The following is a 27,246-nucleotide window of genomic DNA, read 5'->3' on the forward strand; positions in this document are numbered from 1 at the left end:
AACACACATTTTCATCAACCGAAAAGATATCATTACCGTTACTCCCTGGAAAATAAAGAGATACTTATTGTTTCGAAAGACCGTTTATTTCAAATACGAAAAAAAGTCACCTTAAAAATAATTAGATACATAAAGAATGTCTCACTTGTTTACGGGGCGGTAGGACAATGCCACACCGGCTGATCTCTTGTTTCTAATCGTTTTTGCGCCGATGTCTCTCGCTATATCCTACGTGGAAAGCGGTATTATCTGTCGGGTAATCGTGTCGCTGGACCAGGTAGTGCGCCTGTTTACATTTTATCCCCATTGGAACACATGTGTCTACAAATTAAAGGCGGAGCGAGTGTCTGATTTGATATCCGACATCAGTTCGGGGCTGGCCGACTGTCAGCCAAGGCGCGAACCGAGCCATACATCAAGCTTCCTCAGCCAATCAACGGGCGCGGTCTGGGCCAGGGCTTTGTCGGGACAGTAGGTGGTGGTGTTTACAACATGGTTAGTATCAACTAATTCATTTTGTATTAATGTTTAGGCTTTTGTCCCATGTAAGAATATGTAGCGTGTTTAACCCAGTAAAATGGTAGCGTTGGCCTGATGTACATGGGATCCCGTTAAGTGATAAAAGTGTGAGCGAACACGGTACACAGTGGACATTCTTACTTGTGGATAAACAGTGACCTCCGTACCTGACGGCGGACAGAGGACAGACACAGGGCTAGTCACCGGACCATGTCCTTACCCCAGTTCGCTCCATACCCGTTTCCTGGTCCTTCATCAGTCTCAACCTCTCCGGTAACGTCATCATCTTCATTCATTCTCATTCTGTGCTTATGGATATTTTAACAATAGATATCATCACCTACTTCACAGATATATACTATTGCCTTATTGGATACTCATTATTGTATGTATGTATGTATTATTGTTAATTTTAGGGTTTACAATGCAAAATATTTCTTTTTTTATTTCTTTTTTATATTCTTAAATAATAAATTTAAGGTGTATGGTAGGCAGTAGGGGTAGTATCTGACAATCATAACACAGCCTGGTGTGAAACTTGCTAAGTATTCCGTGAAGAAATATTTAAGTTGGCTTTAGCACCACTTATGCAGCGGGGAATGTGTGTTATTGTCATTAACTTGTGAGAGAGATGTGACCTGTCATTTGCCTCCTCCCAGATGCCGGGCCCAGGGTCGTCTGCGGCCGGTCCCCGGGGCTGCTGCGAGAACGGTCGCCCTATAATGACTGACCCACACACTGGACAAACGATATGTTCCTGTCAGTACAGTTCCACCCTCCTTAGTTATTCCCGGGTGCCGGGGATCGCAGATGGGGTGTACGGCAGCCCTCCTTATGGCCCTGCCCAAGGTTATATGCCCCTCGGCTCGGAGAGTTCAGCATTCTATTCACCACTGGTAAGTACATTGTCACTAATACTGATTCACCAGTAATTATTATTAATGTTTTATTTAAAAGAAACAGCAGTTTATTTACAAATAATAAATATTAAATGATAAATAAAATTACAGTTTCAATATCAAACTACAATGTATAAGTTACAAATTATAAACAAATATTCATGAATATCATACTCTTCTAAAAATGTATATTACATGATATTACTGGTTATGGAAGCTTCAGTGAGACATATTGTTTGATCTTTTATGTTGTTTTATTTACATACAAAATAATACATTCTGAAGTAATAATTGTCCTGAATCATCCAAACAGCAAAAAATTATTATTCTGGTGTAAGAGAGACACACATTCTGTTTTATTTGATTAATTTATAAGTGATGTATCAGACTTAAAATATTAGCTATTTAAATTATTAATCATTTTGTTTATTTTAATATTTATTCACTAAACATATCGTCTTTCACAACATACTACAAAATGGTATCATACATTTATTGTATATTCAGAACTTTTCATGCATATATTATAACTACATTCAGATTTGAATTGATATTAATTAATATGTATCGTTTACAGATATTAGATAATTTTATAAATTGATATAAAATAATATATTGTCAACAAGACTTAAAAGATAAATATGATAAAGAACTAACGGACATCAATGAAAAATAATAAATATCAATAAGGAAGAAAAATATCAATTCTTTATGTTTTTAATATTTTGTCGAGTGCGTATATTGTAAATGAATCGCTTTCCAAACACCCAGATAGAAATTGACATAGCACGGAATTTATCAAATGTCGATCAGAATACATATAATGATATATCTAATACATATCTTAAATAAACGTTGTATGCAATAGAAACAACTGAGCTGATAGAGTATTGTATTTAACCTAATCACCTCAGGTAGATAACATAAATCAGTGCCACGCCGCCATTGAGTTGTGTATTATGACACGGTATTGACGAGCAATTGTTTTGGGAGATAGATGACAAAGGTAGTGACAATAGAGCAAGCCAGGTCTGCGGTAGACAATTCGTGCCACAAACCCGCTTACTCACATGTACATGTACATTCGTACTCGGGTTGTCAACACCGGTCTGAAACGACTTTACCACCCTGAAACAAGGGGAGGGGAGCGAGAAGGGGTGGGCTGGAAATGGACCTAGGACCTAAACTTATTATATTACAAATTAACAAAATAGATCTGTATTATAAGCTGTTGGCAGACAAAGATAAAAGGTATACAAATATATTCAACTACCCGTTAACCTGTGAACCGGAATGCACTTAATAGCTTATTAGATTGTACGGTTTTTTTTCTTTTAAGCTACAAAAGAACCGCCATAATGTAATATCACATATCTCTTTAGTGTTTACATTTGGTTATATGCATCATACAGCTAGCTGGTATTATATATCTTAAAACATCAATACTACGAGTTGGCGGTTGGGTATTTTCTTTCGTTTTGGTCAGATATTTTTCTAGTAGTCTATGATTCGCTATTCACATTTGTTTTACACATTTTCAGACGGGAGGAGCGTTTGATACCAAGGATGGTGCTGAGGCGTGGCGAAGTCTCACCCAGCCCGGGGCTTGCTTCCCCTATGATCCGGCGGTGGCGGTGTATCCCTACGGAACAGGGTAGGTATCGCCTAGAGGCGACTGGGAACCATTCGCATGGTGTATTAGGGGTGGGCTAAAGTAACACCGACAACATGTACCGTTCCGCTATTTGTGCGGTCCTATAAAGAAAACATATTCCGTTTCAATGAGTCGTTATTCGTTTTCCCGTTTGTATAATTCCATGCTAGTTTTTTTCGGTGGTTAAATTCAATTTGATATCCGTTTAGTCGAATGTTTGTATTCTCACTTTCTGAATTTAGAAATGCCCATTTGTGATATTGTTACTGTAACCGAACGCCCGTGCTTAGCCGCTCGTTACTCACGGATGGTCGGATTTGAGAGGCTATCAAAAGCCCGATGCTCAGTGCTTTAATATTGGGAGTGAAACTCGGGGCGCGATAACTACTCATGCAAACTAATTTACTTCAAATCAATCTAAACACGTTCCATTTATTGGGTGTTAGGCCTGGGCTAAAGATACCAAACACACAGAGAAAATATGACAGATTTTAAATGTACCTTATAATTACCCAGGCATTATTCGACTGAAAGCAGCACGCTCTGATTGATGTGGAAAAACACATGCCTATTATCTAGTCCATCAAATTACAATGAACGCAATGATGCGGCTTTTAACTTGTTAGTAAATAATTCAAAGATACGTTATTTAATTATGTATGGGTATAATGGCATGTATGTTTTAGTTTATATTGTATCAATTTTAACCAATACATGCATTTTCATAATTAAGTTAGTTAATTTAGTAAACTATTAACATGAAATTGTTCAACCTGTTTTGATTTCTGATTTTCATGATTTCTTTCAGATATGGTGGCATTGATTTAAATGCAAGAAGAAAAAATGCTACACGTGAGACAACCAATACTCTCAAGGCGTGGTTATACGAACACAGAAAAAATCCTTATCCAACTAAAGGGGAAAAAATCATGTTAGCCATAATCACAAAAATGACACTGACACAGGTGTCCACGTGGTTCGCCAACGCAAGGCGGCGACTTAAAAAGGAAAATAAAATGACATGGTCTCCACGTAACAGATCAGAGGATGGTACAGAGAACGATGATAATGACGATGATTGTGACAACAAAGATGACGACGATGACTTGGACTTGTCCTGTAACGGCAGTAGTAGTGAGGGTCCATTAGACCTAGGAACAAAACCATCCTTGGATTCCACAGGTCGGTTCTCCTTTATATCTACATATCACACACCACACACAGTACTGTATACATAGTTTTTAAACATGCCCTGTATGTTGTTTATATATTTGTAAATCGTGGTGTGTATAAGATCATTCTGTTGATAGTATACTTAACATATACATATATGTCAACATAAACACGGTAATTTATATATAAATATATATTATGCATGTATATATTATCATTACACTGACTGTCATTGCAACTTTAATACAAGGATTGAATTAACAAACATAGTTATAAAATATCAGATACAAACTACATATACTATATTCATACCTAAAACACAAAAATATCAAAATTTATGTTGTGATGATGAATCTGACGGATAAAACTAGGTTTAATGCTTAATATAAGACTACCAAATATAACGGAATAGATTCATCATTATTTTTGTTAGAATAAATTTAACAGCATTTTAAATAGTAATTCATGAAGAAAATGAATAAATAGAATAATATCGATATGATAATTGGTGAGCTGAATATATCGTTATATGTTCATTAGATATAAAAAATAACGATTGTAAAATAAACAGATAATATTTTCATTAATGCTTGTAATGTTGAAGCATACATTTCTTACTTAGAACAGCAGTAGGAACTACTTATTCCCCCTTCTAATCTTGTAATATACGAACTAAAGAAGTATTCTGACGATTAGATATTTTCATCCCATTTAGTATAATGTTTTTTTTATTCAGACGAAATCGACCCGCAACAGATGCTCCCACAATAGCGTGAAAATATATTTATAAAAAAACTTGAGATTTGTTCAATAAGCCTTTAAGCGAGGACATCGAATAAAACATATATAAAAAAAAATTCAGATGAATTGAACATTGATATGATTTATAATATGTTTTCTTACGCATTCAAGCATATTTTATAGAACATGTAGTTTTTTTAACAAGAAGATACATGTATACTGTAAATATGAATATGTAAGAAACGATTGATGTTTACATATGCTATATAAAAATGAATGTATATTATATATATCATTTACTATAAATACATATATTCATATAAAGAAAATGAGAAGAAGCATTAGCAGTTAGACTGAAGTTTAAAACTTTTCTTCTATATCAATCATAGTACAGCATTATGTAATAAATCACTACTCCAAATAGCTCAGCTACAAGGTGTGATGGCTTGTCGGCATAAATAATAGGACCTTGGCATGCTTATATGCATATAAATTACAGTGTTTTCTTTTACATATTATTTCTAATATACACATTTTTCAGGACATGGAATAAAAATACAAATTCGATAGATATATATTATATAAGGCAATACCAATTTATAACTGATCTATTTCATTGTTGGAGATATAATAATCAATGATGAATTCAGATTTGTAAACAACTCGATATGTTGTGGATACAAACGTTTTAAGTGTCTAACGGACGTTCAGTGCATACTCTTCTATAAATATACAAAGACGTATTTTAGTATGTACTGTTTCATATATGATTTATTGTGCCAAAGGTTAATATTTGTTCTATATATAGATATAGGTCCAAACTCGCCGTGTGATCTCCTCAAGTATATGGATTTTGTCTCCATACTGTTATTTATTGGTTATAAGTAATATATAATATACTATTGAACAATTATATACATAGGTCAAAAAAGATACTATTTTGTCAGTAGGGAAAACGTTTGTGCGCCTTTGTGAATAGAGTGTGTTAAGTACGTGACGATTCAGGTTTGAAAGGTGTATGTAGATGAACAGATACGGTTAAATAGAGACAACCCGGAGATAGCATAAACGATAGGCTTATTTAAGAGTGAATTGAGAGCTAATGATAAAACAAAACGTCAGATCATGTCCTTAATACGACGGAAAAACAGCCCAAACTGCCTGAGGCTAGTGTAAGATATAACATAAAAACATAGATTTTCATATCTGGTTAAGAAAGCCGGTCAACGTGAAATGCTGGGGGCCAGAGTAGAAGTAAAGCTGAGATTTGGGTGTTAGATTAATAAATGTAGCCTGACATTACTGTAGCTGTAAGGTAACCTCGCCGGCCTGACAAACGACTTCTCAGCACACAACACAAGCCCTGAACAGAAAACAAGTGTTAGTAACACACTATTGTCACAGATCATCTTCGCAACCTACAAAATCACCTGTTTAATTACCGGAACATGTCTACCTGTATAAACGTTTACATAGAGATCAGTGTAACGTAACATCATCAAGTTTGAAATAATGAGGGCTTCAATTTTATAGGTTAAATTGATCGCCAATGTTAACATTGTAATACATATTTTTCTTTGTGTAAATAAATATAAAATTGCACTATTCAGATAGCTACACAAAAACATTATATAATTAACACCATATCATTATTTAAAAAATGATATATTTTTCCAGCAATGCATTCATTCCAAAAATAATAAAGTTTCTTCCAGTTACTTGACCATTATTTCGGGAAACCAATCTCCAATTATATTTATATACATTTACATACAAAATAACTTCAGTTATCCCGTCAATAGAAATCCAATATGAATGTCCATAAAGCCAAACTGGTCAAATAGAGTAATGGTCCTTCATTTCCCTGATATATTGGTAAGTACTGGGGAAAGATGTATTACCAGGAACTTGGCTGAGATCTAAGTAAATGATAGTTGTGTAATTTGCCGGGGAACATGTGTTTTGTATACAAGTACACGAGATGGTAGTCTTTAGTAGATGTTTAGACGGTATGCCTGTCTGGCATGCGAGGTCCTTGGCCCCGTGTCTCCTCGTCCTCTGTATATAGGACTGGAGTTATTAGTTCCAGTACATACATTTATCCAGCAGCGCCAATCCTATAAACAACAATACTAACAACTGCTTAAATCCAGACACGAATAATAATTCGATACAAATTACCTAAAATGATAAAAAGAAAAAATAACGCAAGATTACATAATTTAACAAATACATGAATTTATTTTCTTTTAATAAAAAAATAAATAAATAAAAAAGATAAAAAAAATAAATCGAAAAAAAAATTGACGTCAATCTGATAATATTTCGATAAGTTTTCATGAAGAAAAATGTCTTGGTAAGGTTTTATTTGGTACTTCGTCGCATGTTAGCGTTCGTGTGCCTAGGTTCGACGATGCATTATGTAAAGGAAAATGTTCCAAATGTCCTGTCTAGAGATATTACTTGAGGATTCTCAAGATTAAAGAATGTTATCTTATTTTCTAAAAATCACAAGTGAATTAAAGCTGGTCGTTACAAACTCAGAAACGCGATGTTGCATGTCATAATCATAGATTAATGATTTAAGTAAAAGACAGACTGTGAAATTTGTTGTAAGCCGACTGATCCGACTCCTCTGAATCATATCCCCTTATGAACAGGCTCCCGACACGTCCCGATAACCTGATAGCCACTTCGTGAGAACTCACTACATTGTTTTAACTTAATCATCATTTTGAGCCACGGAATGATTTCTGAATCCCCTTGGATTAAGTTAGTGAAGTTTCATTCTCTTCTTGCTATCGGAAATGTCAGTCATCTGTTATTCTCGTTACGTGTATGAGGAGGGGAGACGCGTCGCCATGCCAGGCCCGGAGTCCTGGTCCACAGTTATACGTCCCCCGTTCCGGTATGCAAGCGTGTCACGCTGAGTGCTGGAGAATCCAAGTCCCGGATAAATTTAATACTTTTCTATTTTCTGCACCGCCGCGTCCCATTGGTGTGCAGTGAATCTCCAAATTAGCCGTTATCTCATGATTTCTAGTGACAGATCTAGCTAAACAGAAACGTATATGGCAATTCGTTCCCTCTGACACTTATAGTCGCCGTAGTCTTTACCCGTCAACCGGTCCATTTGTTACTGCAATAGATCGTGAGGTGTCGACTCGGGTACGGCATATGATAGCAAAACGCCTACAAACAAAACTATTATTTTCTCAAACCTTTTTGTTGAATTAACATCAAAATAGCAAAAAGACACGAAAGAACATCTGAGCCACTCGTCAATAAATAATTGATTCTGGAAAGTCGTGAGCTATTTTTTCTTATTTATGGGTGATTTACTAATAATTACACTGATATCGGTTGCCGCTCAGATTTGCCCGCTAACTAGAATTATGGAAATGTGTTTCACATGTGGAAGCGTTCTATCATGGAAGTTGTTCGTTTTGCAAACAGGATGAGCAAACTATCCAGATGCGACTTCCGTGACACGTGCGTGTATTCAGTAATGCAAATTTAAAAACATGCACGTGCATAGAGCTAATCTTGAAAGAAATTTGGAGGTCGCTGGAGATTGGGTAATTTCGTTAATTTCTAGCAACTTATAATTACCTTCAGTAACATGTGATACAACAGGAAATGATTATCTAATATACGAATTATTACAACAATAAAGAAACATTGGAAACACAATACATTTACTCGACTGACTGTTTCAGTGATTCATCTATTAACATATCAATGTAATGTCCAGAATTATCGTGAATCAGGGCCGTATGGCATTCTAAATATTCAATAAAGCATTCCATTTAGATTGATATTTAATGGACATTCTGAAAGATATTACAGAATGTATGACTAAAGAGATTTATATATAATTAAATCTAGAACGACCTCCTTAAGAAGAACATTTTATGTATATATTTTGTTTTTAACTTTAATCATAATAAAGGATGTACACATCTATAAAAAATTAAACATTCAATAAAAACTTTCTATTTTGTTATATCTACTTTATTATCTTAAAACTAAAAGAGGATTCTCTTCAAAAATAAACGTGGTACAAAACAATATATATATATATATATATATATATATATATATCGGGTCTAGTAAGTAATAACGACGGTATAATCCAATATAGGTACTGGATCCTAACAAACAAATGTTGGATGAGTATTACTAGAAATAGATAATTGTCAAGTAGTAATAACGACAGTACAGACAATATATATAATACAGTTTCCATAACAGGAATATACCTATACCACACCATGATTCTAAATTCACACTTTATGTTTAATGACATAATATCATCGCGTCAGAAAAAAATAATCCATGTAAACGTACGTATTCGATACATCTATTTTTTTATGAAGGTAACAAATTAAAACTAGTTAATATACATCACATCGAAAATAGTTTATTCGTTTTCTATTCCAAATTTTGTGAACAGCTATACTAATCCTAAATCAATAATTTCGTAAAGAGTTTGCCAAAATCATTTCGAGAGAAAAAATATGTTTAGGAATATTTTTACTGATCAGTTATAAAGAATTTCGATGTCATTATTGTTTAACATATATCTAATCCTTTTCTACAAAACTGAATTAAAAAAAAAAAATCCGATTCATCCGTATCACAGGAGTGGTAAGCTTTATTAAATAAATGTTATTTAAACAGAATTGCCTAAAATCGTCCGTACAGTAAGTGTTTGTTAGAGGACGGTATTAGGACGCAGTAAGCCAGCTGTGATATTGGGATGATCTAACAAAGCTATTGACAAACAAAAGATTACCTATCACTTTAAATGCAGTTTTATTGTGATAAACTAGCCAGCACTTCTGCAATCAATTTCTCTTGTATGCGCAGCTACGACATAAAGAGCTGTCGTGTAAATGAAAGCGGATCCGAGGATGGGTTTGTGTTTTATATTCAAACACAGCTTTGTGTGTTGGACACCCGAGTACCATCGCTCCCCAGCTCAGCTTGGCCGTGATTGTACCAAATAGCTCAATAATTATCCAAGTGATAAATTAATACAGCTTTTCGTATTAAATTAATGTTATGACCGCTGTATCAATGAGCTGACGGACAATTGTTTTCTAAAGGGATGATTTTGCCTCATCAAAATTAAATGTTTACAATACAGCGGTGAATAGCCCTGATAATATTGGGCTTTTACAATCTGTTTTACATCCACTGTCGTGTCAGAGCCCTCTCTTTCATACTTCCTCGCATTTCCACTTAACATAATTCCAATCAATCGTAGATGATATCTTTGGCTTTAATTGAATCGGATAATGCACTTTTTATGCCTGACGGTTGATAGTGTTTACCGTTGGGAAGACACTGCTAATAATATGCTTTCTGACATCTCTCGCACGGCGTTCAGTCCGTCTCCTATTGCTAGGGACCGGTAATTTACTCCATATAAGATCGACATTAAGCTGCAATCAATTCTGTCCAACACAATGTTTTTGTTTCTCAATTTTCATTTCAATTTTGATGTCGCTTTCGTTTATACATAGGAAGTGTACGCGATTTATTGCGATTAACACAAGGCCTTGATCTCATACTCTCCCTCAATTTATGAACAAAATGACACGGGTTGGCGACTGAACCCGTAATTAAACAATTATTCTATGATTTATTTACAATCTATCGACATTGATTAGCAGAATAATAATTTGATAAATGATCTCAAAGACGTTGGCTTTCAAAAGAACTCATTATCGGAGATACCGAACAAGGCAGTCGATTTCCTCTAATCAGTAATAAAATCTAATTTATCTGCATACAAAGCAGAACATGGCTGATTGAAATGAATATTTAGGAAATTAAGACATTTTCCTAATTGTAAAAATTGAAAATGCTAATAATTAAGCCAGTAGAATTAGAATAGGAATTAAATTATATATCTATATTTTTAAACATTTCAAACGATTTATAATTTTAAAGTGCATAACATCTTTACTCTATCCATATCGTACACGGATATTAATAGAAGATGCGTTGTAAAATTTGAAACCTAAGGTAAATGGTAAAATGTTACACAAACTACTTGTAAATACGGACATGATAATGGAATCCTAATGCAAGCTCAGAAAAATAAACAAGGAAAAACTACTGACAAAATATATAGATTTGTATTTAAAAATACAGCATTTTAATTATCATTTATGATTGAAGAAACAGTACCACAATTTAGGCAGAAAATTGAAAATAAAATCGTGATAAATTACAAGATTGCTGAATATATTGAACTGAAAACACTAATTTACTTCAAGTATGCTTATGCAATTAAAAAATATGCCAATTCTCATTCCGAAACGGGATACTTTGTTACATATCAACAAACCTAATGAACAATTGATTATTTATTTTCAGAATCTGAACAAGGTAAACCACCAGTAAAAGAAAGAATGATCAACGTAGATGATGACTGCGATGATGATTCCAATTTGAGTTTTAAGGACATTGATGATTTCGACCCCGTCCGAACATCAGATCGACGGGAGAGTGCGCGCGCAGATGACAGTGACGATGATTCTCAGGCTCCGAGTATAGGTGGTGATTCCCGGTGTAGTGAATTGACATCCCCCGCACTTCCGAGGGGTTCCGAATGTAGGTCGGAGACAGTCCCCTCAGACAACGATTCTGAGACTCAAACGAGACCTAAAATTTGGTCTGTATCAGAATTCCTCAACTCTTCTACAAGCAGTGGCAGTGACACTTCTAAATCCGAACCGCGGGTGACTAAACCAATCTCCCAACAGCATGGTGGTCCTGGATTTTTCTACCTCCCCTCCTCGAAAAACTCTCTTACTTCGGGTAGATTTGCAGCATTTGGGGCGTACCCTTTGTCCTTTAGTCATACGACGCTGTCCTATCCATATTCACTTACGTCACATACGGCGTCAAAGGCGGGAATCATGTGTTCTACGTCAAGAATACAAGGACCGGAAAACCTCTCGACGGGGGGCCCCGACAAAATACTGAGATCTCAAAACGGACTCTTCTCACCAGCTAGGGACATCGATGTCGTGAAACACTCGGGTAAATTTTAGAATATCTGTTACATTAAATGTGAAAGCTTGGAAGTGGATGTTGTTTTTGTCCTTTGTTCTTAAGTTTAATTTATAATACAGTTTTATATTAAAACAGAATTTTGTTGGGTTATGTATATTATACAATGATATATTTAATCGTAATACGTCATCGAACCAGCCCAGATATTATTTCTGGGTCTGCCAAATTGTAAGCTTCTATTGAATCTACAGCTCTACAAAGCTTAGCAAAAGTAAGTTGGATAAGAAAGAATGACAATACTAAAACAGAAGAGAAAATCAACAATCGTTTTGTTTCCATTTATACGACAATAAATATTTTGATTGATTTTAGTTTGAACATTATATCGATACTTAAAAAAAAAAAAAAAAAAAAAAAAATTATGATATTCAACTATCAAAAATAGCCCATTTGCTATGAAAGTCAATCCTTCCGCAAAATGTATCACAAGAAAACATTCAAAGTGAAAAAAAAACAACATATGTTATATTTGGAAAAAATAATGAATAATGTCCTTAAGAGCTGTATACACTTTAATGGTATTATTTGGATTGATACTCGCTAATTGATGTTAACGAATTCAAATCGTTTTATTATAAATCCTCCCTCTCCGGAATATTATGTCCCTTCTGCTGTTATTGCGGGTGTGTGGTTTGTCAATTCGTTGTCAAAGCATGACCTTTGTTCTTGTTCCTTAATGTATTTGTACGAGGTTAGGGTTTATTCTTATTTAATGACATTTTTTCACGGAATATTATCGCTGTATCAACAAAATTAAAAACAAAATGTAACATGATTTTGCAATGAAATGACTTAACACCTGATACTTTGTTGTCAAAGAGAAGCATCACTTTTGTTTTTAGTGATTAATTTTACATATCGCAATGAACAGACATGATTTACAATGAAATCACGTGATCTCATAGCTTATTGTTTGATTATCTTCTTCCTCATATTGGCTTCCACTCATGTTGTTTCACAATTTATATCGTTGCTAGTTTTTTTAAAGGATATATAAATGAATTATCACAAACATTGCAATATATACAAGAAAATATTAATATTTCAAATTCATACTTTTGAATGTCATTTAATTTTGAAGAGGAAATATACGAATGAATTAGCAATAAATACATTTGAGTAGAAATCTCCCCCTTACTGTATAAGTAATGATAATTCATGTAGAAACCTAATGTATGTTCTCAACATAATCAACATTTTAGTCACACTAGGAATTAATAGGAAATTTTGTCAAATAAAGAATGACCTGTACTGTAGATAAATCTCACGACAGTCAGGGATTCCTGTCAGAAATTCTTTTTAAATTTCAATAGACTGCCATCTGTGTGCTGAAAAGAAATATATGCCTATTCTGTGTATTCTGCAGAAGAAGAAGAAAAAGAATAATTCACTACAGATAAATTAGCCCGATTAGAATTACGTGTAGTGGGAGAATTAGAAATATTGCTCATGATTTTCATTAGAAAAAAACAATGAATAATTTATTGGATGATAACCATTACACTAAATCAGGTAAAAACGAGGTCAAAATAGAAATGTATTCCAACTTTGTTATCCTGGTGTGTAGAAATAATGTGTGACTTATTGATGATACTGATAGAAGAATGGGCTATATACATCGTCGCTAATCAATTTCTTTGTATTTAGTATGAAATCATAACACGCGACTATATTATGGCAGTAGAAATCTAGCCGGCAGGACTGATAACAGGCAGATATTGGCATTAATAAATATATTTCTAATAAACCGTTGCCAATAAACAATTGGAACGTTAACACGAAAAACTGTGTATATAAAAATCGTATCAAGTTAATGATATATGGACATGATATATTCATGGTCACGCGTAAATATTCACACATGCTCAGGCTATTTTCCTGATACCTTATCTGCAGTCTATTCCGTAGATGGGTAGCCCGCCCATAAACAGGTGATTCCGATAAAATATACATGTATATACATCTGTATATTGTAAGAAATCAGGGCATGTTCAAACCATTAATTCGGAAAGGAGATGGTTGAACACGGTCAAAATGTGGTTTAAACTATGCCTATCCTTATTGCGGTAATGAACATGAACTTATTCAATTGAAAACATGAGTATTTATACTATAAAAATAATTAATTAAAACAACAAAGTTAGCCTAAACGTTTATGTTATTTCTAGGATCATATAATTTTATTATGTCGCCTCTCAAGTTGTGATGGCCACTGGATAGTTACGGATTGCATGTACTATCAACTTTCAATAAATAACGTAGCAATGATATATTTACAATATATATAGACATATAAATAAAGGAAACTTTGCATTTCAACATAAGATTTTCGTGATAAGAAACTTGATGCAATTTATAAAAATCGACGATAACCCACCGTATCATGTATGATATAGAGTATGGGTAATCACGGTTACCTGTACATCACGACAGGTATATCTCCGAGGCACAAACTACGACACCGGTTCAGGTAGTTCAGGTGGTGGGCGACGAACCGACACGATGTATACCGAATACGGTACACCGCTTCTTTCTCGTTTTTCGAAATGTACACGCCAATCAACAAAATAACATATTCAGACAGCTATGAAAATGATAGTTAAACGTGTTCTTAAAATAGAAACATTCATAAAATACTAGCTTTTTTAATAGTTTGAAAATTGCATTGATCAATACGAATACATAGTCTGTCCTAAAAAACCATTATCTTTGTCGATCTCTATTAGGTCATTTTTTCCTGCTTCACTTGTTAAATCTTATTTTTGATCACGTTCTATGAAAAATAATTATTTACAAATTAGTAATTGTAACATAGGATCCTAGGATTTCTGTCAACATGACATTAAGATTTTCAAATATTTAAAAGTTCAACCGCAGTAAAATTCAAAATTTTGTAGAGTTTCACAAAGAATAAAAATAAGGGGAAAAAAAATAGAAAATTAAAAAAAAAAACCGGCTAAATGAAAAAGACCAGGCTTAATCTATTAAAAGGTCTATCACATGAATTTAACAATACAACACCAAGGGAAACAAAAAGACAACAAAACACGTTGTCTACTAAAGAGAGGATATCAAGAGCAATTATTTTGAAAACTGAAATCGTCACAAAATTGGTACCATTAGGGACCGAGCTGTGTATCCCTCCATTTAAATGAATAGTGTCGCATGGATAAAAAATCCACCAGCTGTGACTAAACTATGAGGTATGTAAAACTCGGATTATAAGCACAAAGGAAACGCTACACAATTTGACATACCAATAAAATAGTTTTCAATTTTGCAGTGCAAGTTTATGATGGCCTATTGATAGCCGGGTTGTTTTATGGTAACTGGGCCGGGATCATAAGCCTGAGCGATCCCTGCTAATGTAAACGCCAATATGCTTAAGAGGTGAATTAAGCCTGTTTCTGGCTTCTGATCACGGCTACTTTGCCTTACAAAATAACGACGAAATTGTCACCATAACGCTGGCAAAATTACCGCATCAAGAACATTCTTAATTCAACACATGTTTACAAATTCTTACAAAATAGTATCGATCTGATGGCGGATAAAAAAACGGTAGTATGTTTCTGGATATCTTACTAATACCGTACATTGTTGCCAAAGGGGTATTTAAGAACACCTGTGAGGGATTAGGGAGAAAAGCGTTGACCTTCGATAGGGCCAGTAGTTATATGGCGGTTACAGTAATGCATACCGAACAACGTTCTTGTGAAGAAATCTTCTTATTTTGATTGATGCTTTTATTACTCTTTTATTACTTTTGTAATGCGTTTGGAATAAATTAGTGTGAACAGAAAACAGGAGTTGAAATGATTATGGAGCTGAAATCAGTGATTATATGGTTTATCAGAAAATATTGTAATCTCACAGACAAAAGTCGCGTTAAATCTGCTCTGTGTCAGTTGGGATAATAGCCATATATACAACAAGACGAACGCCCAACAGGACAACATGCCTGTAGCAAAATAAGTCGAATCAATTTACCAATCATTTCAATGTTATACATGAATACATGGGACAGGTAACGATTCGCCCAATATGCAACAAACGCCCGCCCTGCATACCGATCAGACCCACAAGGTTGTAGCAGAAACTGACGTTATGTACATTCGATATCAACACTTAAACAATACATGTTTATGTTTGTCTTTAATATTAAATATAATTATTAAAATGCAATAGCTTATTTACATGTCTTCTTTATTTTTAATACATCTGATAGTTTCAAAAAAGGTTTGTCTGTGAAAATATTTTGCACTGAGATTGGCATATACTGTAAGCTATGTAACAAGGAACAATACATACAGACTTTGATACAATGTTAGATGCATCTCCATTCATACCTGAGACATATAAAATATTTAACCTTTTCAGAAAAAAAGAATTAACATTTACAATTTAAAGTTAAAATTTCGACATTCTTTGAATCTAATCAGATGAATGTTTTAATACGCAGATAAAAATATCAATATCCATATTTGCATGCTTAACACATTTCCGACTAATACATTGATGTGGCAACACAAATACGTGATAGTTTGCATCAGTTTTCGCGATTGTCTTAATCAAAACAGTTTTTTATCTTCAGTATAGTTTCGATTCATCAAGAAAGAGTACAGACTAGATGGTTTAAGACAAACAATGACTATGCAGTGTTAGTATCTTGCGTGTCTTTTTGTAAAATCCCTAATTTGTCTGATAACGGTACAGCATAATAGTGATCGTTATATTGCACGATATATATTCAAATGAGCAGGACAGTTCGATATGTGTTATTGGAATGGTAGGCTAAATACACATCCAGCGACTAGTATTAGCAGCACAGGTTCCCTATTGGCCAGCCATGTAAGCCGGAGTCTCCAGCCTAGTGATGGATATGGAATCCCGTCAATACGGACATAGCCTAGCCCAAGGATGTACAAACTCCTTTGTAAGTAATGCTTTCGCAACAGTGAGAGGAAATATACAGCCAGGAAAACGTGACCTCGCAATGTAAAACGTCATCTTAAAATGCATGATTCTGTCATAAAATAAAGCAATCGTTAAAATGCCTTCTTTCATTCAGTTTCTACATTTATCTTTTGAAACACGTGTTCAAGCTAGAAAATTAACCGGTAATTACTGCTTGCTTTCGCACGATTTGAGTTGCTGTGAAATAAATCCTCTATGTCTAACGGATGCATACGAGGTGTTTGTTGAAATACATTACGGATGGCTAATGGTGTTGTCAACGGAGAGCTGCCATCGTTTGAAAATCTCTGTAAAATGTTTTGAATAGTTAATTTGCTTAAATTTATCTTGAAAAGATAAATAGAAAGAGGCAAACTACTGATACACAGATTCTTTACATAAATCCTACATGAAGTCCCGGTGCGTCAATGTTGGAAAAAACAACAGAATTAGTAAGAATATGTGTGGCGTCATCAGAATTGCGAGGTTCGATTATACTAACAAGGATGTCTTTACATAATGGGCTGGATAAATGCTACAAACAGAAGTGGTGCCAGGGTCGTTAATTGGGAAAACTTTGGTAGGACATTTATCTCAAAAGAAATTAAAATAGTTTGGTCACGTGTGCCACTGAAGAGACAATTTGTTTAAAGTCCACGGAAGAAAATACCCCCGGTTAAAACATTATTAGCATCGATTTGTGCCTATCATAATCAGCATTTCAACAGTAGACACTCCAGTTTTCACAGAAGTAACGACGAGAAGTGGGTTTAATGGTGATACCGCTGTCATTATATCAAGATACAATTTGCATAATGAATTATCAATTTTATGTACAAAACTAACAATTTGATGTAATATCGGTTCCTATTAATTTAAATGAACGACTATTTCGGCATGAATTAAAATTACTTTTGGAAATGTTTCCGGAACCTAACCAATGCTCTGATTAAATGTATCTGTTGGTTATATATACACAGGAAATACAACTTCGATATCACTGGCGTTTCCGTCTTTAAAGCAACTATAAAATATTAATTAATTTATGATGTGTTTTAAATAGTTTAATTGCTACACATTTAATTCATATAATATATTTTCAAACATTTCTTTGATAAATGAAATGATGAAACACAAATAATATTGTAATTGATATCAAGAATTATTTGTTATAAAATCCTTACATCCCCGAGAAGACTAAGTAAGATTAAGTAAGTGGTGCAATAAATGATCGATATTTGTGCTCATTACTGCACAACCAAGAAAGGATAACCTATTAATGTTCTGGGGACATTATTTTGTTCTTGAAATATTGCATGAATCGTGTTGTATCACGTGAAATGGGTCACTAATTCAATTGGCTGTAGTGGCTTTATATACTTTTATTAACTTATATTAACATTATCATAAAGATACTACAATGTCAAAGGAATAATAATGATCGATTTATTACATGAATGAGTTGTTACCTATTTTTATTCAAAACCAAAGATTAAATACTTTATGCTATTACCACCCTCCAAAAGCTTGAATTTATAATAAAAATCTCTTTGAATTTAAAGTGGAAAATGATCAGGTGTATTCAGAAAAAAATATATCATGCTTCCCCTCTTCCAATTTGTCTCGTGGATTTTTTCATGGGTTACGCAGAGTGGGGGAGATAACAGCAAACATCGACGGGTATTTGTATATACGTTCATTCCAATTTTAAAGAACATGAATAGGTTGAGGTTATAAATCATAATTATTTACATATTTTGTCTATTTACATTTAAAAATCAAATGTACTTGGTCACTGCAGTAGGTCGGATCTCTTCTGTCTGTATCATTACTCGAGTAAATAAAGTTGTCAGCAAGGATGGCGGCAATAATGGAATGCGAAATCTAAAAAAACCCAAAAAACTAAGAAAACAAAGACACTCGAAAATAATGAAGATGAAAAAGGAGGAAGTAAAACAGATACAACGAATACCCCCCCCCCCCCCCCCCCCCCCCCAAAAAAAGTATAAAACAACAACAAAATAACTTTTATTTTAATATAATTAATATTCATCAGGATTGGATATTGTTTTATTTATACATGTACTTGTATATACCGACGTAACCAATCAGCCCTCACGAATTCGTTAATCAAGACAGTTCCGGGCATCATTTTAAACTGTTTCATATACACATATTCAATACACATTTTGTGACATACAGTGTATAGACTGTTGGCACTGTAACAATTTTGTGACAGACAGTGTATAGGCTGTCGACGCTGTAACATTTTTGTGACATGCAGTGCATAGGCTGTCGGCGCTGTATACGTTTTGTGACATGCAATTCAAAGGCTGTCGACGCTGTAACATGTTTGTGACATGCAGGGTATGGGCTGTCGGTGCTGTACCATTTTGTGACATGCAGGGTATAGGCTGTCGGTGCTGTACCATTTTGTGACATGCAGGGTATAGGCTGTCTGCGCTGTAGTATATTTTAATAATATTTTTCAAAATTGAAATATACAGAACATTAACACTGATTTCCAAGTTTACAAAGAAGGTGAGTACGATGATGTTATTAATGGTTTTGATCTTTATATATTGTGACATTTTCTATCAAAAGCAGTTCTATCCCAACTCATTCCTAACGATATGTATCCAGACTGTGCTAACGTACTGCTATTTACTTTCAAATTGATGCTTGGGTCATCCTATCAATGTAGTGTTGAAATTAATGGATTAATGCGCCATGATAAATGTTCTCATGTTATGAACTCACTTTCGTTCTAGATAAATAATGATTCCGTTTACGTTTACGTTCTTGTTTATACATGTACCATTCGGTGTTATTGAAGATTTTTGTGTCCTTTATTAAGCATCTAAATTTGTGACTGCTCTCTTATCCGACTTATCTTATTAGTCTATACTGACAACATTATCAGTTAGTCTTAATTGACATCATAGCATCAGTTAGTCTTTATTGACATAATATCATCAGTTAGTCTTTATTGACAACAATATCAATTAGTATTTATGGATAACACATTATCAATTAAATCTAAGTCTTTATTGACAACACATTATGCATTAGTCTTTAATCACATTATTAGTTAGTCTTTATTGACAACAGATTATTGTTCTGTATTGACGACATATCATCAGGTAGTCATTATTCACACTACATTATCAGTTTGTCTTTATTGACAACACATATCTATTACATTTAAGTTTTTATTGACATCACATTATCAGTTAATCTTTATTCACAACACATTATCAATTACATTTTAGTCTTAATTGACAACACATTATCAGAAAATATTAATTGATAACACAGCACCAATTAGTCTTTATTGACAATATATTATCAGTTCATCTTTATTGACAATACATTATCAGTTAATCTTTATTGACAACATATTATCAATAAGTCTTTTTTGACAACACATTAACAATATTTATTGATAACATATTATCAATTACATTTCAGTCTTTATTGACAACAAATTATCAAACAGGATTTATTAACAACACATTTACTGACAACACATCAGCTAGTTTTATTGACAACATATTAACATGCTCTCTTTACTGACAACATATAAACAGGCGCTCTTTGCTGAAAACACATTATCAGTTAGTTTTTATTGACAACATAGTATCAGTTGTCTTTAAGACGATTTCTTTTGCTTTGAACCATATTTCCTTTTTCAGCATACCTTGACCATTTAGATAAAAAAGTTAATATTTTACTTAACGTTTTTTAGTGCAATCCTACGTCACAATCTACGGTTCTCTTCAGTACAAACTAGTAGTCCTCTAGTCTTAATTTTTTCTTTTTTGTTATTATTTTTTTTTAAATGCCATCCAAATATTGCGTGATGGACATAATGTACTAAATGACGATAATTTCTTAGGATGGAACTAACAATACGGTACCTAATGCACAAATGATAACAATCATATGTTAGTGTTGAAATACAAATATAACACCATATTTAGACATAATGATTATATATTTATACGACATAAAAGAATGATATTTCCCCTGACGATTTATATGGATATATCTATGATGAAGACACGATGAACAAGATTTGTACGTCTCGTACAAAATCACAAAGGCCAGCAGACACAAAAGCGTCATCACCTGAATGTAGACATCAAAGTCGATAGGAAAATATACTGGTAGGATGGAAAATCGACATAGACGTTAAAATATGCAACGTGGAGAAGCAAAAACAACACCAGGAACCCACTCCCCTCCCTTTCAAACGAAACCACGAACCCCCTCCCCAAACAACACCAATGAACCCCCTTCCCCCAAACGACACCATAACCCCCTCCCCCAAACGCCACCCGAACCCCCTCCCCTAAAACGACACCACGAAACCCTCCCCCGAAACTGCACCACGAACCCCATCCCCTTACGACACCACAACCCCCCCCCCCCCCCCCCCCCAAAAAAAAACCCCAACAAAATATGCATTTTTATCTGAACAATAGGTTTTGTCCTATAACATATATAAACTATTGCAATGCATAGATCAGAAACATCTTAAGGATTCGTAATGCAACGATATGATGCCACTTAATAACTTAATAGTAGAATATACATTTCAGATATAAATATGAACAATTTATTTAATACCCTGATACAAATTACATAAAACCACATTTTGAATTGGCTCTTACGAAGACAATGGGGTTCTATCCGAAAAAATATCCCAGCAGCCCTGGAAGTTATTGAGGATAAGCCTTCTCGATACCACAAAAGACGCTAGCATGATTAACACAGATATCCCCTCGGGCATCGAACTCATGATCTTCGACTAACCGTGGAGCATCTTGACAGTATACAGGTTATGCCGAAACAAAGAAGGCTTATGAATAGTAACGTCGACAGCGTCCTCCTAATTTCTGATGAAATGGTTTTATGAGTAAATAAATCGCATTTTGATATACATGAATACTTATTTCCTGAACCATATTTGATAGCCATACTACCACTACTGCAGTTAGTTATTCTCCCCAATCTTCTGGTCAGCAACGGTTGTTTGTTCACTAGCGTATGTTGAAAGTGTTAGTATTTTCTCATGCATTGATAAGCTGTATATTTATACAATGTTGTGTAATGTTACATATTTCGTGTTACATATATGTGATATTGTAGTGTCACAACCAGTTCACGAATGATTTCATTTCCCAATTCTTTTCTTAATCCGGTGGTATGCAATAACATTACATTAGAAGTCAATCTGAATAATCTTTTTGAGTCAATTTTACGAACACTTAAAAAGGAAAGAGCCTTTAATCACGACTTTAGCACGGTACCAATTAAAGATAGGAACATTTTGGCATCTTCTTTATAACAAAATCTTCCAATTAATATGCTTTACATATAACGACAAAATATCGACCACTACTGTTTCACTAAATATCCCTCCTCGCATCGAATGTATGTTAATAAATATGCATGAATTAATGATGATCTTTGAAATGCAAATTTGTTCAAATGTGTGACACCTAGTCAATTAGCTTTATAATGTACTTCGCTTTTAATATCAATAATTTTGTAGTATTTATATACATGTCATTGAAATAATCCATGCATCATTTTCATATTTAACGGCCGCTGTAATACCCCCTAAGTTTTATTGATATATCAAATCAATGACAATATCGCTGGGGCCTAAATAAAACTGGAAATAAATGACAGTGTGTCTGCAATATTTGCATATGTTTGAAGTGTCAGTGAGACTTAATGGTAGCCCCCCTCCCCCTCCGAACAACACATGTTCTACAGGACCACAAATATGCTATATAACAAAGTATTTGTCTAGATACAGATGCAAATGTAATCGCCACAAGCTCAATACAAAGTGTATTGTTTGTATAGCGGACAATCTCCATAACATTTTAATCGATCAGCGGATTTAGAATTGTGCCTTAGGCATCATGGGGTTTGCGCTCAAACATGATAATAAATGCTTTGATATCTTATGTTTGGAAATCCCGTGCCAGAATAGCGTAGAACCTGTGTTCCAGGCCCTACAGCAAACATATACCGAAACAGAATATCGATACTGCGTGTTGTAAACAAATGTACTGACAAAATTCACCTTGCTGTTTTTGCCTCTTAAATGATGACTTTTAAACCTATAACACGATAAAGTTTAGTTGAACCAGAAAACTCAGTCGACGTTTTCATTTCAATGATGCATGTTGTGTCAAACAAATTTGCCTGATATTTCAACACCAGCTAAAATAGCTTGAGGGTAAATTTATTTAAAAACCGTAACAAAATATTTGTGTATTACATCATATAATCGGGATGAACACATACATTATCTGCCACGACTGTCGCCTATATACGGCGTGCTCACTTGTAATTTATACAGATCTCCTGGCAAAAGCAATTCACACATTAACATGTCAAATGAAGCCAGTAACAGATCTACCGTGCAGTTATAGCAAAGTGATACATAACACATCTTTAAAGAATGGCAAAACACAACCTGCGCCGATTCTGAAATTGTGATACTGTTTTCCTATTGACTTACAATTGGCGAGAATAGAGAGTGCAAATATGTGTTCATTTTGATGTATGGTGTACTGGTCCAAGACATGCTATAAGACGTATACCGTACTAAAGATTCGTGCTTCACAATGTTACGGGGAAATAAGAATCTTCCACGCGCATGCAACTCCAGGTGTTATAATATATTTAACATGTCAAAGATAGATATTTTGTATACTGTAAACCTAAGCGCACTAATAATTGTCAATGTCTCACATATCATACCAAACTGTTTTTCGTTTTTTTTTTTTTTTTTTTGTTTAAAAGGACCAACCTCCGAGAAGTGTTTGGTTTGAACTATTAAGGAGTTGGATAAGTGCAAAGATAAAATATGATGACGTTTAAACCATGAGAATGATTGAAATCCTAACTATCTAGTTAGGTATCTTCGCTGTTTTGTTTTTCTAGAGAATCGAACGCATACCAATTTTGAATTTCTGTGTCCATCTTTCTGTGCTTTTATTTGTCTCTTACTTGCCTTTGATACCTTGGCCTACCCGAATATTGCCTCATTACCCTTGTATACCTTACCCTGACCGAAGATCGTCTCATTACCTTTATATACTTTACTCTGACGGAAGATGGACTCATTACCTTTATATACCTTACCCTACCCGAAGATGGCCTCATTCCCCTTGTATACCCTACCCTACCGGAAGATGGCCTCTTTACCCTTGTATACCTTACCCTACCCGAAGATGGCCTCATTCCCCTTGTATACCCTACTCTACCCGAAGATGGACTCATTGCCTTTATATACCTTACCCCGGCCGAAGATCGTCTCATTACCCTTGTATACCCTACCGCGGCCGAAGATGGCCTCTTTACCCTTGTATACCCTACTCTACCCGAAGATGGACACATTACTCTTGTATACCTTACCCTACCCGAAGATGGACACATTACTCTTGTATAAATTACCCTACCCGAAGATGGCCTCTTTACTTTTGTATACCTTACCTTGACTAAAGATGACCTCATTGTCCATGTATACCTTATTCTGTCCGAAGATGGCCTCATTACCTTTGTATACCTTTCCATTTTTTTTTTCGTTTTGTTGTAAATGAAACAATAATAATAGTGTTATATCATTGTGCTTTATTTCCACCTCTACAATTTCCTGTTTCCTGGTCATATGGAAATGTCATGAATATTAGCTGCTCCCTTGTTGCACACATTACTGATATTTATTAAACTCATAATTAGTAGTGTTTTTGGAATATAGACCTTGAAAATTAAGGTAGCGATACCCTCGTTATTTTTGTTAAACTTAATGTTAATATTCATTCTTTAATCAGAATGCAACAGAAAACGTTTTCCTTTTGAACTTGCTACATTTGACATGTTTGACGGAATATTACTAATCATGCTTACAAGGTTATATGATATCCAACGAAACAATTATATATCTTCTACATAACGTACATTACATTGCGTTACAGACAGTATTTGTCGTGTTATGTGACATTTTATTACTTCATTCTCACAATTTGTCATCGAACACATATTCGAATCTATTCAGTCCTACATTTACAATATTAGAGTATATGACGTGTAATGTGCGAGGAATGTACTTGTTTAAAACTGGATGTTCTATGAATGTATATGAGTATTTAATATCTAGCCAATAAAATAACAGTGTATATTATACACTTTAGATATTTTTGTTAAACAATGTAATACTTTTTGTCATTTCAAAGATAGATCCATGGTAGCAATGAAACATATGACACTGTACGGATTATACTCCTTAAGAAAATTCCTTGTCCGCGAAAAAATGTTATGAGCGCAACACGTAGCTCCCAATCAGAACGACATCAAAGTTATTAATATCTAAACCAAATTAAAAAAAAAAAAAAAAACAATGTCAAACATGAACATGTATATCTACATGTAAATTGAAGGGACAGATAGGTAAGCTTGTATTGTATAATATAGATATGATTGTCCATATGATCGGTTGGACACCACGAGCCTGAGATAGGCGACAGACACCTGTTTGTAGCGGTGTATAATAACTTTCCGCCTGTCGCATCTCTGTGTAACATATCTACTGTCGGCTACACTGACTCTCAGGTGTTATGATTTACACGTCCTGGTCGTTAGTGAGGTGCGCCATCTCTCACTTCTAGCCTGCCCTTTAGCAGTAAAAGAAACACACTCATTTGTTATTTAAATGTATGCTTTAGCCGGCCTGTCACCCCGGGATGACCCTTTTATAAATAATATCACCTGTCTAGTGATGTAGGACTTGTCTTATGTTAGCCAGATGGAAATTGAAGACATCTTTAGTATTTCGTATGACAGATTTACCAATGGCTTAATACAATAATGACTACAACACATTTTGTGACTAAGGATAAGCCTAGAACTTCGTTAGTATACATTTGAAAACGTAAAATATTCGAATTTTCCCCTGATCTTCTCTACTTCGATAATACAAGGCTGAAACATGAATACAGTTTACATACAACCTGCACCTGACTTGATCCCATTTATTTCATGCCAAATTTATCTTACAAACAGTCTAGTACAAAAGCACAAAATAAATATATAGCACATTCCGATATAATAAGTACATATATCTTAACTTTCAAATATTTCATAATTGTAGGATAAGATCTCCCAGAGTCTCTTTTACTTATCATGTTACTTATATTTATATATTTTACACAGCGAATAATAAAATTTATATCCAGAATTTGAAACCATGTCTAAGGCACTTAATCAAGTTTAATAAATTATTTTCCGATTACGCGGTTTGGAAGTAAAACATGATACATGCTTGTCTTGGCGTACATCTGCGGGCGAGGCGTTCGCTGTGCATTATCAAGCTTCCTACCGCGAACATACAGAAACTTTGTCGCCAAAAATCTTCAAAGATTTAGTTAAAAGCAGCCGAGAACAACTTTATAACGTGGAGGTTAAAGATTACTTCTACAATCGGCATACATGTCTCTTGATATATGTTTTAAGCAAGGAACAGGGTGTAAATATTTATCAATATTTACATAATTGTCAGATTTACCCGCGTGTTATGATAAGTGATAGTGTAGTAGGTTTGTACGATATCGGGGATAAAATACATACATATGTATCAAAGATATGTTGTTGGTGGTGGGCCCCCATGGGGTTGGAGAAGGTTAGAGAAGGCTGCAGAAACAGGGCTTCTGTACTGGGCGAGGAATCTAAATTCCTGTAGATCATTTCTCCGACTAGTGTTGGCAGTGTGATGACTAGGAGACAGAATGGCCGACACGTATATCCCGTTTTCTGTGAGATCTAACCACCAGTTCCCCCGATACTCGTCTTCTCATTAAACGTGTATCAATTCTCACATTGAATTTCCAGATTTATCATGTGAACAGTAAGACACGGTGTTAAATGAAACCGATACCACATGAAACATAACATTTTATCAGAAACCGTCTTACATATTTTGCGTTTTTACAAACAGTGGAGGAAACGCTGCGATTTTATTTCTGGTGAAAAACGTTGAATATAATTTTTTTGACGATGTAAAATATTGCCTTTGATGTTCCATTACCTTTGTGGGATGTCCTCGTAAATCATAATAGAGGAGAACTGTACCTACGTGCAGAGTACATATATATTATAGGTCTCCTGTGTCAGCACGGAGCTCTACACATA

At 34.4% G+C, this 27,246-nt stretch overlaps 1 protein-coding gene across 2 annotated transcripts; it reads left to right on the plus strand.

Moving 5' to 3' along the window:
• The first annotated feature begins 353 nt into the window (after positions 1-353).
• LOC117337979 (iroquois-class homeodomain protein IRX-6-like) lies at positions 354-12,155 on the plus strand. 2 transcript variants are annotated; one of them, XM_033899139.1, is made up of 5 exons: positions 354-495; positions 1,179-1,415; positions 2,960-3,072; positions 3,881-4,254; positions 11,377-12,155. In XM_033899139.1, exons 1-5 carry the CDS (start codon positions 493-495, stop codon positions 12,054-12,056), a joined length of 1,407 nt encoding a protein of 468 aa, XP_033755030.1. In that variant the 5' UTR covers positions 354-492; the 3' UTR covers positions 12,057-12,155. The 2 variants fall into 2 exon arrangements, with proteins under 2 accessions (XP_033755030.1, XP_033755029.1); XM_033899138.1 differs by lacking the exon at positions 354-495 and adding an exon at positions 512-792.
• Positions 12,156-27,246: the final 15,091 nt, after the last annotated feature.

This window comes from Pecten maximus, chromosome 11 (assembly GCF_902652985.1).
Source record: "Pecten maximus chromosome 11, xPecMax1.1, whole genome shotgun sequence".
In the NCBI taxonomy this organism is placed as follows: domain Eukaryota; kingdom Metazoa; phylum Mollusca; class Bivalvia; order Pectinida; family Pectinidae; genus Pecten; species Pecten maximus.

Bases quoted from the DNA above. Each gene is read 5' to 3' on its own strand.
- LOC117337979 (XM_033899138.1), top strand. From the start codon at position 730: ATGTCCTTACCCCAGTTCGCTCCATACCCGTTTCCTGGTCCTTCATCA. The intron at 793-1,178 runs GTAACGTCATCA...GCCTCCTCCCAG, and splicing joins CATCAGTCTCAACCTCTCCG to ATGCCGGGCCCAGGGTCGTC. The intron at 1,416-2,959 runs GTAAGTACATTG...ACACATTTTCAG, and splicing joins CAGCATTCTATTCACCACTG to ACGGGAGGAGCGTTTGATAC.